The sequence below is a fragment of the Centruroides vittatus genome, unplaced genomic scaffold (assembly GCF_030686945.1).
Source record: "Centruroides vittatus isolate TY-2023 unplaced genomic scaffold, ASM3068694v2 contig_482, whole genome shotgun sequence".
NCBI classification, from domain to species: Eukaryota; Metazoa; Arthropoda; class Arachnida; order Scorpiones; family Buthidae; genus Centruroides; species Centruroides vittatus.
Window position 1 is genome coordinate 149,019 of NW_027122272.1, and position 17,863 is coordinate 166,881.

At 26.1% G+C, this 17,863-nt stretch overlaps 1 protein-coding gene across 7 annotated transcripts in view; it reads left to right on the forward strand.

Moving 5' to 3' along the window:
• Positions 1–17,863, forward strand: part of LOC136977913 (uncharacterized) — a 105,971-nt gene that overhangs the window by 50,826 nt on the left and 37,282 nt on the right. For all 7 annotated transcript variants that reach the window (XR_010881146.1, XM_067273513.1, XM_067273514.1 and 4 more), the window contains exon 3: positions 13,195–13,491. Coding sequence is in view for 6 of the 7 variants with exons in the window: in XM_067273513.1 (XP_067129614.1) it covers positions 13,195–13,491 (297 nt within the window). In the remaining variant the exon portion in view is untranslated. The remainder of the gene's footprint in view (positions 1–13,194; positions 13,492–17,863) is intronic.

The following is a 17,863-nucleotide window of genomic DNA, read 5'->3' on the forward strand; positions in this document are numbered from 1 at the left end:
ACAGTCTTTTTATGCTGGTAAATAATACGATATATACAAAATACGTATAAAAATACGATATGTTAATACAGTAAAACCTGTCTAAGACAGAACCTGAATAAAACAGGGAAAAAATTTCAGTACCGCGTACACAGGTTGTACTGTATTTGTATAAATATTTGTACAAATTAGTATTAGTTTTACTAACAAATTACTAAATTACTATTTAGTAATTTAGTAATTTGTTAGTAAATAGTGCTTTTTTAAAGTAAAACTACTTTAAAAAAGCACTAAATATGATTTTAATATTTAAAAATTGAACAATGTAAATTAAAATAGAAATCATATATACATATTTATTTATAAGTAATAGTTAATGCTTTATTCATTCGTAAGTTTTTATCATTTTAACCTTGAAAAAATTGACAAAATTTCCCTTTTGTTCTTTCGTTTCCAATCCGTATAAACTCAAAATAACCATTGCTTACGTTTAGTAAAGAATTTTTATAAAAATATCCTCAAAAGAACTATAAAAAGTTTATATAACGTGAGTAAGATATTTTTAAGTAGAAATTTAATTTTGGTTTAGAAAATGCATTTAAAAATTATTGACAATGGATCTGAGTTTATATACTGTACAGCACGTATTTTATTATTATTATTATTTTATTTATTTATTTATTTTTCATCTTGACTACAGTTTTGTAACACCAATAGAACAGTTTATATATAAACATATCGAGCTAGAAAATATTGGAGATTTTACACAGGAATCATATGGATAAACAAGGTTATTTGCATCGCATTTTTTAGTATTGCGTAGCCAATCCCCGAAGACTTTTCCTATAACTTATCTGTTACTACAGTAATAAGTAAATATCATTGAGAAAATATATCAAGACGAGTCCATTTGAGGGGTGAATCAGCTTATTTTAGAATTTTTCAGAAAGCAGTTAATATTAAAAATGTATATTGTGGAAATTTAAGATTGCAGTAAAATATTATAATCTCAATTATCACATTTAATCCTACCTTATAATAATTAAGTTATTTATTTGCTTAAATTACAGGTAAGATTTTATGTTGCTGTTTTTAATGAAAGATATTCTCCCGGTTTTGAAATAAATCCATCTTAATCCGATTAAACGTAGTTTTGTCGTTAACTTTTAAAAAAATTAAATTAAAATTATTTTATTGGAAATAATTAAATTTTATTATTATTATTATTATTATAAAAATGTATCTTAGAAAATAAATTGTTTGGCAAAATGCACAAATTGATACTTATATAAGAAAAGATGTTTACATAGAAATTTTACGTAATATATTTGTATAAGTTTATTGAATATTGATTTTTTTAAATTAAAATGGAAGATTTGCTCAAAATCATACTTTCCATTTTGACTTGGAAAGAAGTGTCACGAAAGTTATTTGTATGGATTTAAAATCACTCACTGTGATATAATCGAAACATCAAAGTCACGTTCTGTCACATTTTCACTAGAACTTGTAAACATTATCTTTTGGATATTTTATGCTCGGATATTCATTTTTAAATATTGGATTGCATTGGGCTGATGAAGAAGGCAGTGTAAAACATGAACGATCTGTTAAAGAGGATGCCTCTCTGAAAGACTTTCTATGGGGGAACTTTACGTTTTAGACACGTGAAGAAAATCCGGAAAACTCCACGAGACCACTCTATTAAGCTCAGGTTCGAACCCACGACCAGCTACTATTATTCGGTTGTTTTGATGGTTACTGGTTACCACTTGGCTACTGGTGGGTCGCCGAATATTCAGAGAATGTAAACATGTTTTTGAGTAATAAAAATTGAATATTAAAAGCAACAATAAATTGTCAAATATAATTTTCAATAATATAAACTTGCTAATTTAAATTTGCATTAATTTTTTAAAGTTTACAAGTAAATTTTCATTAAATAAGCATTTAATGTTATTTAAGTATAGAATTTTAATATCCGAAGCAAAATCTATTGAAAAATATGCATAAAAAGAAATTGATGCCTCTTTCGCAGAAAGTAAACTAGACGTTTCATTACGTATGTATAAAATTTGCAAATATACTGAAACTTTTCATCTTTCGGAAGAAAAATATCTATATATTCTTTACCGTCATACAAAATTTCTTTATTTATCATTCGTCCAGAATTCTTATTTTTATTTTTAATGATAATAAGTTTATTTATATAAACCTATTCTGTATATTTATATGACTATGAATAGAATTCTAGATATAATATGCTCTTTAGATAATGATATAATTATAAAATTAATTCATTTTTAATTTAATGATTCAATTATCGAATTTTAGCTATTTATGCTGGTGCTTTGTTGACTATTTAATGCAATTACTTTGTTTTTGTGTGTATCGATATATTATCATTACATATGCAGTATATTAAAATAATAATTTCATAATAATTTTTAAAATAAATTTTTGAATAATTTTAAAATTATATAAAATGAAGAATTTATAAACACCTGATCTACAAAATAACAAATTCCCACTAAAAGTAACAAAGTACATATAATGTTTGTAAGAAATATTCTATATTAAATGTTATTGCTCTTAGATAATTCCATTTCTAATAATTTATTCTTAAGTTTTAAAACTTTACAATGCATTTTCTAAATATTTTCTTGTTGTAATTTGTATAAACATAACACCTTAATGAAGAGCTTAATAAAATGTGATAAAATAGGAGTTAGTCTCGGATTAAATTTGATTTTTTCTTAAAATATATTTTATATAATGATAAAGAAGAGAATTGTCTAAAGTTTAATTATTTTTATTAACAATTTACATTGTCATAACATTATTAAACCTGCAGTAAAACAGAAGAATGAAAGAATTGACGTGAAGAATGATAAATAATTCAACACATTTTCGTTAGCATAACTAGATAATCAAGACTCTATCGTATATGCAAGCATTTACCTAATGAATATACTTTAATAGCTCGACATATACGTCTTTATTGAAATATTGCTGTAAGGTAAATGAAAACATGTCTCCAATATCAGGTAATGGCAAACAACGATGCAGGCGAAAGTTAATGCCGGAGGATAGAGTTCGCTTTAATGCGCTTGATTTCATGTCTAAACAATATATTCTGTATTCTTTAAACAAAAGCAACTGTAAGAAAATACTTTTAAAAACTCAGTTGAAATATTTTTCGAACAAAAAAAGCGTATTAATTTAATATCAGATTTTATATGTTGTTCGATTCTATTTACTTCTAGGTGCTTGGATCTCGATACAGTTGTTTCTATTCAGACCGTATTCTTAGTCCTTTCTAGTACTTTTTATTCTTAAAAACAAATATATATTCATGTATGTAAATGTGGTTTGTAGTATTTCAACAAATATATATTGAATATGTATTTCATATAAGAAAGAAATATATATGAATACATATTTGTTGAAATATTACAAACCGAATTAACATATCGGTTCATTATTCTTTGGTTTTTCATCAGTACTTTTTCTAAAAAACTCTCAACATCAATATATTTTCAGTGAATTTATTAATTATGATATTTTCTTGAGTTTTTGTAAATAATAAAGTTAATTTATGCTTACAATGAAAGAATAATGCAATGCATGTTATTTAAAATATAGCTCTTATGTTTTCGGAAGTCTCTTTTTATTCGGTCTGTGAAACTTTGTACTCACATTAAGCTAAAAAATATATTCAATCATTTTAGATTGTTTACCTCTATAATTTTTAATGCGATATCTTATGCCTCACCAATTTGGAGTCTAACAAATTATAAGAAATTTGAATCAATTCAAAATAAATTTATACGAAAAATGTTTACTTCGGACTACAGTATTGCTGGTTATGCTCTAAGAATTGAACTCAATAGATTTAGATTAGCTCCTTTCTTTGTCAAAAGATTTATTAATTTTCTATATAAGATCAAAGGCAATGGCAACCTATCAACGAAATTATTATATTTACTGTTTAAAAAATGTGTCAAAAACCCCAAAAAGTACCTGGATGAGTCAAATGAAGAACATAGTCAATGAATACGGAGTTTCTATAGCTCCATTATTAGAAAATTCAGAAATCAGTGATTTTATAAGGAAGCAACTAATACAAAATGCATTGGAAATTACATTAGCTCAAGATATTGAAGAAATACATAGGAGAAGAGAACCAAAATGGTATAAAATATTGCTAAACTACCCCTCCAATAATAACTATATGTTATCCAATATGTCGTTTACAGTCAAGAAGTTTTTCATTCAACTGATATTAAATAGCAATATGCTTATAGTTAATAATAGAATCTACGAAATATCAAAAAGTATCTGTCCAAGATGTCAAGAATTATTCACTAAGTATCACGTGTTTTGCGAGTGTAAAGGTTATGAACTAAGAGATAAAACGGATTTAAATCAATTAAACTTTATTACAGAAGAAAATCAAATGTATCGTTTTCTTCAAGATGCATTTACTGTTATGATTTACAAATTATATAATTATACAAAAACCTTTTGTAAACAATCCTTTTAAGGGTTAAAGTATTCGAATTGATCCAATCAATGTATGTAATAATATGAGCAGATAATACCAAATGTTATTATTATGGGTATGATTAATATATATTCTATGTAATAACTCCTTGTAATAACAGGCTATGGCCTATAATGACTAATAAATATTTATTATTATTATTATTATTATTTATTCGGTCTGTTATAAATTTCAACTTTTTCGATTTTAAGAAAATCCTGTTTATAAATGGGACCATCCAGCATTAATAATAATTAAATGAATAAATTAGAATTAAGGGTCTGAACTGCAAAAAGTATAAAGAATTGGACTGGATTCCAATCCGGATTTCTTATGATCACAGAATAATTTCTTGTATCCTGTTAATAAATTTTTAAAAATTTAATATCTGAGTCTATAAAAATATAGTTTGAATTATCATGTAATCATTATAAATATATAGCATTTTTCAATGCAGTAATTTAATTTTTGAAAATATTATTTATGTTGCGTTCTAAAAGTTTATTTATATGTCCTTTTTATATTTCAGATTTTAATTTAATTATAATTTTTTTTACCAAAGTTTTATATAAAAATTTTCAAATAGACAATTTTTACTTTTTTATCTACGTCATTTCATATAGCACATCTCAATTTCTAAACATAATTCCAAAGTTTTTTGTAGGTGTCTGGGTTCGAATCCCGGTTCAGATCCTTAAAATATATCATGGACATCATGGATGAAGAACGATGCCATATGCGGCTCGTATGTCAGTGCATCGTCTCTCATCTATGCTGGTCAACCCGTAATTTTAATGTGCTGGTGACTTGTATTAATTAATTAATTAACCAATCAATTTATATTTGTTTTCCTAATAATAAGAATGTATTATTATTATTATTTATTAGAAATATTTTATTTCAATCTAGACGTAGTGAATAATATATATTAATATTATTTATTTATCTTTTATTCACTTCTATTGACTTGTTTCATTATTCAGAGAATTAAAACAAAGGAAAATTCCATCAAACATTTTTATATAGAATATTCTTATTTGTTGTTCCTAGTTTATTTTGAAAGTTTGTTATTTTCAAAATTTGACGATTAAATTATTAAAGATCATCTCATTACTAGTTTCAAAACATATAAATAAATTTTTAATAAGATTCTATTTATTTAGAGGAGACAAATATTAAAATTATATATGTGGATTTTACATTAGCTAGTCAAAAATAATTTCTGGCAGAAATATATGATTAGTTTTACTTGTCTACTTATTAATTGCCCATCAGTAGACGAATGGATAAAATCACTGACCTCTGGTAATCAATTGGTCGCGCCTGACTAACGGGTTGACCACGTGGAATTTTCCGGGTTTTCTTCACGTGTCTAACACCAGAATGAGGGCCAGTTTCCCATTGAAAATCGTTTCGATTTTCAATGGGAAACTGGCCCTCATTCTGGTGAGCTTATAAGTGTTAAGCTTATAAGTGCTATAAGTGTTCTGTCTTATGAACACTTATGCGTTACATTATTTTATTCTCAATATCAAATTGCTCACTAGGCCCGTGAGGCACATGCCTAAGGTCCCAGGTTTCGGGGACCTTAAAACTGGAAAAAAAATAAAGAAATTTTACTGTTGCAACTTTATATCATAATCTATAAATAATCCTATAGCTACAAGAAGACGTTATTAATTTATGATGTCGTTAAAGTTATGTAGAAGAGTCCCCAATTTTCTGTGCCTAGGGGCTTTGATGGTCTTAATCCATTAGTGCTTATTCCAACAATCCTATCGTATTTATGAATTAATTAAAGCCGTAAAATTTTATTTGAATGCAAAATATTTTAAATTAGAAGATTTATTTATATTTTATTTTCGGACAGTACGCGAAAAAGTCTAAGATTTAACAAGATTCTAGTGTAAATTATAAGGATACAAGTTAAACTATCCAATTACTGATGGAAGACACAAGTGTCATCTTACTTTTATCGACTTCAACTGACTTGGCTGTAATACTAGTATCAAATTTATTTTGCAGAAATATAAAATAGGTACTTTACTACAATCTAAAATAGCTACTAATTAATATTGCTGTTAATTATTATTATAATGCATAATATTTACTAAATATGGTAAATTATATTTAGTAATCTTATTAGTCTAGTGTGCAAAAATGATTTATTTTAAAGAGAACTTTCGCTTCTATAAAAGTAATTCTGTAATTTTGAGAAATACGATTACAGTCAGACTTAAATTGCAATAAACAAAAAGAAAAAATTAAGCTTTTAATTTGATCGAATCTGATCTTAAATAAAGTAAATTATTTTGAAAACAATTTTTGATCGAAAACCATTAAAATTTCTTATTGTTGATAAAATGTTGGAGCAATCAATAAAATTCAAATAAAAGTTTTGTAAGAGATTGGAAGAGAAATAAAGTAATTTGATTCTGTGCTAACTCATTATTTGTCGAGAACGACTTTGGAAAAGAAAGGAAATGAACAACACAGAAAGATGGCGACTTCATTCGCTGACATTAACTCCACCTGGTGTTGTCCGACGATACTAAACGGAATGACATTAAATGAAAATCCGAAATCGTGAACAGTTTCCTCATCGACGAATAGTCGTTTTATTGGATCAAAGCAGGTTAAAGAGCGGTCAACGAAGCAATTCTTACACTCCAATAGCTTCTTTCAATTTCAAACATTATTGCGACCGAAAGAAGGTAGTTTTTCATTATTTTTTCTACATACTTTAATGAGAAATTCTCATAAAAAATAAATAAATAAAAATTAGAAAAAATATATTTTTTTTTTATTCTACTAGAAAATACTTTTCTAATAAATAAGAAATATCCTCATATTTCAAAACAATCTGTTTTTCGCTGATATTTTTCAACCCTTTTTTATTTTTTTCTTTTTCTTTCTTCTTTTGTGGTGGAAGCAGCTAAGATTTATTTATTAAACGAGGTTGTTTACTGTATACTTTTATCTTGAAAATAATTACAGGTATAAATTTTACAGTCTTCTTACTTCCCAGTAACTCTTGACTGAAAATATTCTGAAAAATATTGCTGTTAGTAGTTACGGTTTCGAGTATATATATATATATATATATATTTTTTTTTTTCATAGTGAACGTCATAAAAGCTTAAGATATTTTAAGAATTTCATAAAGATTCATAAAAGAAACAAAAAGTAACTGAAAATGGATTCCAAAAATACAAGTAAAAATTAATAAATATTTAAAAAAAATAATTTTTCTACAAATTACTTTCATCAAAATTAATTCCCATTCTTTAGAAATCTGTTAAAATTAAAAATAAAAATAATTATAGAAGAAAATTTTAAATTTTGTAATTACTAAATATATTCTAAATATTTAGTTAATAAGTTAGTAAGTTAATAAGTTAGTTAATAATTATAAATTACTAAATAATTTCTAATATAAAAATTCTTAGATTAAATTGTAAAACAAGCATTATTATTTGATGAACAAATGAATAATAGGTAAGCAGACGGTCGGTCTTCCTCTCTGAGGGACCAGGGATTCTCCGGGTATGTCGGGCCTCGCCCCCCACGATTAAAAAGTCTTCCTTAAGTATGATGAAAGATTAAAAGGCCCCTTTTATTGCTCACAGGGCGGAGAGTCAAAAATTAAAAAATATATATATATTATAATAATAATAAGAGCCAAGTCAATAATTAAAGCAAGTCAAATCGATTATACACAGTAATGAGAACTATGATAATTGTAGAATTTTTAATTTTAAAATATTGTATAAAAATTAAATTATGCAGCAAATCAATTTAATTAATTACCAGAGAGTAATAACTACTTAAAAATTTATTCAGAAAAGTTTATTTTAATTATATAAATACAAAATGGATTGGATTAATAATAATAATAATAATAAGTCTACAAATGTAATTTTTATTATCCCCGAACAAAATTTTAGCTATATATTTTAAAAATTTAAATCATTCAAATCTTATTTTTATATATTTAACTGGTTTCGAAATATCTATAAATATACCGAAAGGATTTTTTTTATATTTTTTCATAAATATGTAAAATGGGGAGAGCATGCAAAAATGTCAGCCGGTTGTATTATTTTTGGATAAATACTCGTCATTTATTTTGAATGACAAATGTTTTATGCATTATAATGAAATGTGTCCACATGTGGTCTGAGATAAGGAGGAAAGAAGGACAATGCTTCAGCGTGATAAATGATGCACAACAAATGTTTACTGACGATTCTATCAGTTTTGTTGGTACAAAATAGGTGATCCAAATCACAGTTTATGACAATATGCAGCATAAAATTTTTAAAGATTTATATTGAAATGATAAAAAATTTGTTCTGGAGGACCCGGAATCGAATCCCGGCGGTCGAAAACTACCAAGAATTTTTCGGGAGTGATCTGTCCTGGATATGTTGGGCTCCATTCCTCATCACCCGGCCGCATCCATTGAGCCTGGTCGACCTCACAATGGGCATGGAAAGAGTCACCTCTAAATGGCCCTTTTTCTATGTCTATTCAAAATAATGAGGCGCAAAGAGTTTAAAAAGACGATAAAAATTTATTTCAGATATCGTTATCGTCGTAGTTAAATAAAGATAAAATATTTTCTTACTGTTTACGAACCTATTCCTCACATTCTACAAACCTTCTACTTTTCAATTAGTGAGGATTTCTGTTTTAAAGCTTATGATAATAATTATTTGACTCAACATACTTATTTTTTATTGATTCAGTCATATTTCATAACCTGCTCTACTGACTGCTGAGAGAATTTATCGTATTGTATTGCGTTAGAAGAAAATATAAAATATACCGGATCCATCTTCGGAAGGATCAAAGTAAGATAACATTATTGTAAAAGCAGCCATTTTTCACTTCTCAGAAGTTTTAAACATGTTCAGTTGACGAAAACCTTATTTGATTCGTAAGAACAAAAACATGAAAAGAAGGGAATGCTCTGAGTTCCCTTTTAAAGTTCACATTTTCTAGTTCAAATTGAATTCTGGAATTTAATTTTGGTATTGTTGCGGATGTGTCATTTGATATCTTTTCAAGCTACTTTGATCCTCTTACCTACATAGAATAAAAAGATTACATTATTGAAATAACAAAACAGGTGTTGGAATTTTTTTTTTATTATGTTTATAGCAATAACATATGAAAATAATTTATAATTTCAATTAATGTCGAATGATTGGTACGAAGATTATATGATGTAAAATGATATTTTAGTCCATTTCTTAATTAAATTAAATGGGCATGATGCAAAAATTCAAAAATAAACTGAAAGTAAAAATTATATAATCCTAATTTAAAAGATAATTCTTTAAACTTAACGTTAGTTAAACATCAAATTTGCAAAGATTTTCATGGATTGGTGGTTTAAGGCAACTTGGGAAATCTGAGGGATAACATTTTATAGGAAACTATCCATATTTAAGGTGTTACATACACAAATAAACCCAGAAAAAATTCATGTGGGCCCCGTTAGTGAGGCGCGAACCACACGATCTACCAGTGATCAGTGGTTTTATCCGCTCGACCATGGTCCAGAACTTTTCGTACTCATTACGTTTGAATATTACTTAGAATAGTATTAGCATTGTAAAGATTTCAACATATAAAATTTTATTTTAAATCATTTAATGAATAGCTAATAATTCATTACAATTAAAATTTAAGAGAAAGTGTTAGACTTGCTAAATAATTTTCTCGGGGTTGTGGGATTTTTCTAAAATTTTAAATGAATAACTTTTTTTGAAAGAACGTTTAAAAAAAAAAAATAAAATAACAATTGATTCTTTTTCCTTCTACTTCTTTATTCTCGTGTGTTTTATATTCAGAACTAAATTGTTTTTCTGTTTCATTCGTGTTTGGCATTTTTTAACGTAAGAATGCCAAACTATTGTTCGATAAGGAGTGTGCTCGATTCCAAGATGGCTTCTGTAATAATAATAAGTCAGACGTGTCAATTCGGGTTCGGAACAAATCTTTGGTCTCCGGACGAGACTGAATAATAAATATTCGGGACATGTAATAATCTTCAATGACGTTGATCGATAGACATTGAAGGATAAAAGGCCAACGGCATCCTCGATAAGAATAAATTTTGCTTTATTGACGAGAACTTAACCGTCTTCATCGGCTTCTTTATATTAAAAATGACATCTGATAAAAGAGGATACACGCTTCTACGATCGTTTTTTTTTTGTTTAAATCTAGAAGAAATTATATTACAAACGAAAACTAAATTTTTAACATTTGTTATCTATTACGAATAAACACAGATGACTTGTAGAAATATTTCTAATAATGATATAAAATGAACTTTTCCATGGACATTTTTAGGCTGTTTCATGCTAAATGTTGTATTAGAATATTAAAAAAAGCTATTTCAATTATTAAGTGAGTAGTAAATGTCAAAGGAAAAAGTCTTTGAAACGAACTTGGAAAGCTTTCAAAATAAATTATCAGATTAATACGTAGCTTATTTGCATTTTACATTTACATTTTGTTCAGTAGTTAATGGTACAAAAATAGTAAAAAGGTACACGGATATAAGCAAAAATAAGAAAAACGATCTGTCAAAAGTTTAAAAAAAAATGAAAGAAACCGCTTTATTGTAAATAGAAAAAAAATCTAGCACGATATAGAAAATATTTTTGATGATCCAAAAAGTGCATTTTTGTTGCATGCAGCGCTAGCAATGAAAAGAAGCATGGTAGTTGGAACACGATCCTTCTATATTGCAGTACACTGCAAGATTAGAAATGTTTAAAATAGATCATGAATTCTATTAATCATTAAATAAATAAATACAATTATTATTATATGCATAAATTTTCAAAATTATAGAACTGCAAGTGAAGACTTTTGTATTTAAAATTTTTCATTGTTTTTTACACTAATTTTTATTTGACATTTTTCATTTATATAAACATTTTTTTATATAATCTAAGCCACTAATAACTTAAAATATTATTTACCGCATTCTTCAATATTAAGTAATTAATTCTGTAAAGTTTTAATTTTTAATTGATGAAACTATTTTATAACAGCAGTAAACAGCTGTCTAATAGTTCAACAATAAAAATTAAAGTCTTAATGTAATTAAAAATGATGCTGGTTGTCATTTTTGCCCTTTATATTAGACCATCCTGATAAATAATTAACTTTCCAATTGAAAAAGCAAAATTGAAATGATTAGTTCGATCCAATTTCATTCTTAACAGATCAACAATTTTCATGAATGTGTTATTGCACTAATTAGTAAACGTCATACCAAACGCCATCATTTCTTAATTTCGAATTTACTAGTGGCATTTAACAGTTTTCAGTCAAAGATAACATTACTTCTTGATTGTCCTCTTGTTAATTAACAAATTCAAATATTCAATTTTAAATATACGTCATAATTTCCATAAATTTTAAATAAATTAACTGTCTCTTTTAATTACTTTCTCATACTCTCTGTTTTTATTTTTGTATAACTTTTGATGTTTTATAAGGTGTATAAATAAATTGAAATATAGGAATTTGAATTATTTATATATAAATTCAATAAGTATGTAAAACAGAAGTTGGACTTTATCCATGGAAAAATGTGATTTTTTCAATTTAAAAATATTAATATATTATTTATAAATGTTATTATGGATCACAAAAATTCAAATTATTGTTCTTGACATTATTTTTCTTACATTTTGGGTTATGCTTGTAATCAGACTTTATGGTTGGTTCTTCTGTACTAACTAGAAAATTTCTGAAATTTTTTGCCAAAATACAATTAATATAAAAAAGGGAAAAGACACGTTGAAAGCAAAAGTGGAAAAAAGATAAAGTACTGGAATTTTTATCCATTAAAGTGACATCAAGAATAAAATGAAGATCAGGTTGAATAAGAAGATAGACGAGGATTCTTTCTGCGGTTGGCTATCCATTAGTTGTAATTTCTATCTACTTTTGTACTGCGGTTCTTCTTTCATTTTGAAACTATAAATCCTTTGAGTAAATTCCTATAATTCTTTGAAGTTAGATAAAAGAATAGAAGAAAGTAAAATTATGCCAATGCATAAATTTGCTGCTTTCTTTACGTAAAAGCAAAATACCAACCCAAAGGAACAGAAGCTTTAAGCCTCCTCGGATTAATGAAAGTTTATTATTAACAGTAAACGTCATTACATATTCCTTATTTGAAAATAATGTTATCTTCGTCATCATATTTTGATTAATAATCATGAATTTATTATATATTTAGAAATTTAATGGAATATTTTGCAACAAATTTCAAGATTTATTGTAGTTTATTATTTCTTAGAAATAATTAAATTTAAGTAAATTTTATTTATAGCATCATAAATTCTGATAGATTAGTTGGGATATTATCATCGTTTCTTAAGTGATGTATGGAAAAAATCAACTTACACTTATCTATAAACGATACTCCAATGAGCATTTAGGAATTTTGAAATGATTAATTACTGTAGTGTAAAATAAAATATGTTTTTCAGAAATTTTAAATTAAAAAAAATTCTATTTATAGATAAATAATTTAACGATATAAATTTTTGGAATTTCGGGTTTTTGATTTTGAGAACTAAATATGTCTATTATTTATTGTGAAATAAATAAATATTTCATGCGATTTTCAGAGGCCATCATGGATTTGCGCAGAATGCACCAAAAGAAAGCAACCATATGCCGCACAAACAGCAAAAATACACGAACAACAGTTGAGACAACTAGAAAGAACAAGGATGAACGGAGATCTAGAAGCGGCCAGAATACAACAGCAGCAACAACAAACATCAGTAATACAACTTGGTGGTCGATCCATGGGCATGCAACAGACTTATTCTGGTCAGCCTATCATGGAACAACGAACGTCGTCTCAAAGTATAACCGGAAGCGGATATTACGCGGGAACAGACGTGATGTCACAAGATAAGGTAGGATGAATCTAGAAGGTCGTTGGGTAAGTTTTTATATCGTTTACAGTTGGGTGTGGTTTTTTGTCATAGTGAAATTTGTAGTCTTTATTTCAAAAAAGGGGGGAGGAAATACAGCAAAAACACAATTTTAATAAATTAAACAAATTTAAGGGGCATAGAAATTTTTAAGTAAAATACTTATAATATTAAAGAAAGCTGCATTATTGTTCCTTATGCAATTTAAAACAGATAATTTAGCTGATCCTTTATCAGTTGTAACTGACTTCATAAAATATATAAACATCGTTAAATAGTTTAGGTACAGATCAAAGAGTAGAGCTTAAACTTCATTTAAAATATAAATATTCATCAAATGTCAATGAATAGATGCAGGATAAATGTAAAACAAAAATTCAGAAGTTAGAAACTTGTGTTTTGAATTAAAATTTCTAAATTTTGTATCGTTTTTAAACGTATAGTGCATTCTTTAAGTTTAAAAATTACACTTGAACATTTATAAAATAATTTTATTGGGATTTTATGACAAATTTTTCTGTATATTTACTATTTATTGCTTTATTAAAACGTTATATTATTTACTACGGCAAAATCAAAAACAGATTTAGTCTGGGCTTAGTAAAATTATATTGATAGAATTACTCGAAATAGGAATTATAGTAAAACATATAAGCCCATATGTATATATTATTAAAGTATAATAAATATTTTGAAACGTCTTAACATTTAAATTTTGTTGAAAATCTCGAAATTATTATTATTTTTTTATTACACTATAAAGCTATAGGCGCTACTGAATATTTAATGAATCATATTTGTTCACTTTAAGTGTATGTGAATATGAGATATAAAATAGAATAAAGCATTGACTTAAATAATATATTAAAATTCGCTTTTATACTGTATACATTCTCAATATTAATATAAAATATATATTTTAACACATTTTGTGTTACTAAATTTTTTATCATTTCAACACCAATGATTTTTAAATAAAATTTCTATCATAAATTGCATTGACTTCATAGAAAAAATATAAACATCTTTGAATATTTTAGGTACAGATCAAACAGCGAAACGTAAACTTTGATTTAAAATATAAATATTCATCAAATGTCAACGAATAGCCGCAGGATAAATTTAAATAAAAGTTCAAAAATTAGAAGCTTGTTTATATTTTGTATTAAAATTTCTAAATTTTACATTATAAATTTTTTATTTGATTTATATTCTGTTGATGCAAGATTACTGAATACATAAGAGACAAAAAATGGATTTTAGAGGACCAGAGATATTTAATATGAAAATAGATTTTATAAGATATATTCTATTTTTTTTCTAGACTAAAAGGCTTATTCTAAAGTCAATTTTCGTGTAAAATATAATTTTCGATACAGTTCGAAATTGGGGAAATGTTAATGCATCAATTATATTTTAATCGAAATAACTAATTTAATTAAGGTATTACATTTAAATTCTCGAATGACACTTATAACTTTAAATTTAAATTAAATTTAATGTCATTTGTAGTAAAAAAAAAGTCTCTTTTCGTTTGACAGAGACCATTAAAGTATATTTAAGGACTTGTTAGGAACATTTCACTCCCTTCATTATCATAAAACAAATTTAAAAATAAACAATTTTAATTTCGTTTCAAAAATTAATAAATTTTATTTATAAATTATAAATCAATCGATCGATATTTATTATTATATTTTTAATAACTTTTAAGAAAAGAAGTTAAAAAGTATATTTTTGTAGGCCTATTACTTGTAAAATAAAATTTCGAGTATAAAAAGTAGCATCATAACTTCTCATAAAAATAAAAAAATAAAAAATAAAATGCAGAATATAACTACGGAATATTTATTTATAGTGTTTTTTCCTGAGTCTTTCCCCCTGTGGGCACTAACAGGGCCTTTTTTCAGGCCCATCGTAGGTTCGGCCAGGACCACAATGGGATGTAGCCGGATGGTGAGGAATGGATCTCGACATATTTGGGATAGACGACCCCCCAAAATTTTCGATTTTGGCTTCTCGAATTCGATTCCGGGTCCCTTAGAGCGGTAAGCTGACTCCTTAACAACCTTGGCCATCCGTTCGGGGTTATATCGCGATTATTGTGAATTTGCATAGATTTATAACATAATATATTTTATTAATATAGTTTCAATAGTAGAAAAACCATTGAACAAATTCTTATAATACAAAAATTAAAAATTAGTTTTTCAATATTACTTTTTATACTCCTATCATTTTGTTCGTGTTTTGAATATTTTGTAAATCTAAAACTAATGGTTTAAGATTTATGAAAATTTTATAAAATTTTTCATATATTTTTCTCTGAAAAATAAAACTAAAAATTAAAAAAACCCGGTATTTAGCTGTTTGATTTCAGTTCTTAATAACTTCTGTATTTCATAAATTTATATTTTAATCATCTCCAAATATTTCAAATAATTTTCAATAAAAATTTTATGAATATTACATGCTTTAATATTGTGAGATATAAAATAATTGGCAAATCGCTAGATGTGAATTTTTAATAAGCAGCTTTAATGCAGCTTGTTGGATAAAAATGCAAATTTTCTAATTCTACTGAAATCTTACAAATAAAAATAGATCAGACCAATTTATTTTCGAATTCTAATTTTTAATAATACCAAGTAAAATTGTTCACTTATCATAATTTCTTTAAATATGGTAATTCATTTTTCTGGCCAAAATCTAATGTAAGTTTCAATAGCTTTAAGTTTTATATATACATATTATCGAACGAATGAGAACATCATCCATTACATCTTCAATAAAGAAAATATAAACAGAATATCATTACTGATAATGTAGACTGGCCTGTCTACTCTTTATCTTAGAAAACATGCCTAAAGGCCCTAAACTACAATTATTTTTATATAGATTTTACTTAATTAATGAAACTTGACAGCCGGATGGCAGAGAGGTTTTAAGGTGTCAGCCTACCGTTTTGGGGCACTTTATCTCTGATATATCGAGCTTTGTCTTTCTCCACTCAGTTGTCTCCATTGTGGGCCTGATCCGAACCCACGATGAGTACGGAAAAAGTGCTCTTACTCGTTAGTGCCCATATGGCTATTCCATGCTGTGAGCACTAAGAGGGCCTTTTTCCCATACCAATCGTGCTAAAAAGTTGATTAAACTTTCGAATATATGTTTTCCTATTTTATCTAAAATTTTTATTAATAATTAAATTCTAGAAGAGCTATTGCATCAAAAAATGATCAAACACATTTCCAAATGATGTAATACAATATTATAAAGATATAATTACATTATTTAGGCCTATAGATTTCTCATTTAACTTATTTATAATATACAAATATCAGTGTTAAAATTAGAAATTGTAAGAATTTTAATATTAATTATTTAAATTACTGCGAAATATGAAAAATAAACTTTTTATTTTACCTTTGGCGTTACACAAGAAGAAAATTATTCTATTAGCTTGTAAGATGAATTTATGTAATAACTAGACCTAAAGCTTACTTCGTACAGTTTCAAGTTTCTCAATGGCTCTCCATCTAACTGAAGCAGGCAAACGGTGCCTTTGAGGCATTACTGACTACGTGATCAATTTTGTTCGAGACGATCTCGAACATTATACGTTAAGTTCGATGATTTCCGAAGAGAAATATTTATTTATTGTGCTAGAAACCCAATTCAGAAAGAAGAGAGAAATAATATTATATTTCCCCCTTCGAATTTCATGTTCAACATTAATATGCGAACTGTAAGAGTTTGTAAGTAATATATCAGCGTAGCAACAAATGTGTTTGGTAATGAAAGATATAGAAAATACAATTATTAATTTTATCTCAAAGTAATTATTATTATAAATAACATAAACTTTCTCAATAATGATTTAACTATTGGATCGTTACTAATCAAACTCTAGTCATTATTCTATACATTATGAATATCGTTCAGATTGCATAATTGCTCTTAATGTTCTCTTATATCTAAAGATTCTGATGTACCAGGAAAAATGACAAAATTCGTCTACTGAAATACGAAATGATTATATTAGTAGATTCATTTTCAACTTTTTATATCCAATTAAACAATATTAAATAGTTTTAAGGTATGTGATTAATATTAAATTAAACAAAATTTTGAACTTGCTCATAGAAGTGAATGTTTCGTTTGAAGGAATTAAGATTTTCAGTCTAAAAACTAATAAAATTTTAAATTATTTTTTATTTTTTAAAAAATAATTTAAAAATTTTAAATATTATATTATTTTGAATGTTATAAAACGTTTTAAACTTTTAAAAAAGAATAAAAATGCTTAATAAATGCCAAAAAAACTAATAAATTAATCTGATTACAGTACTAC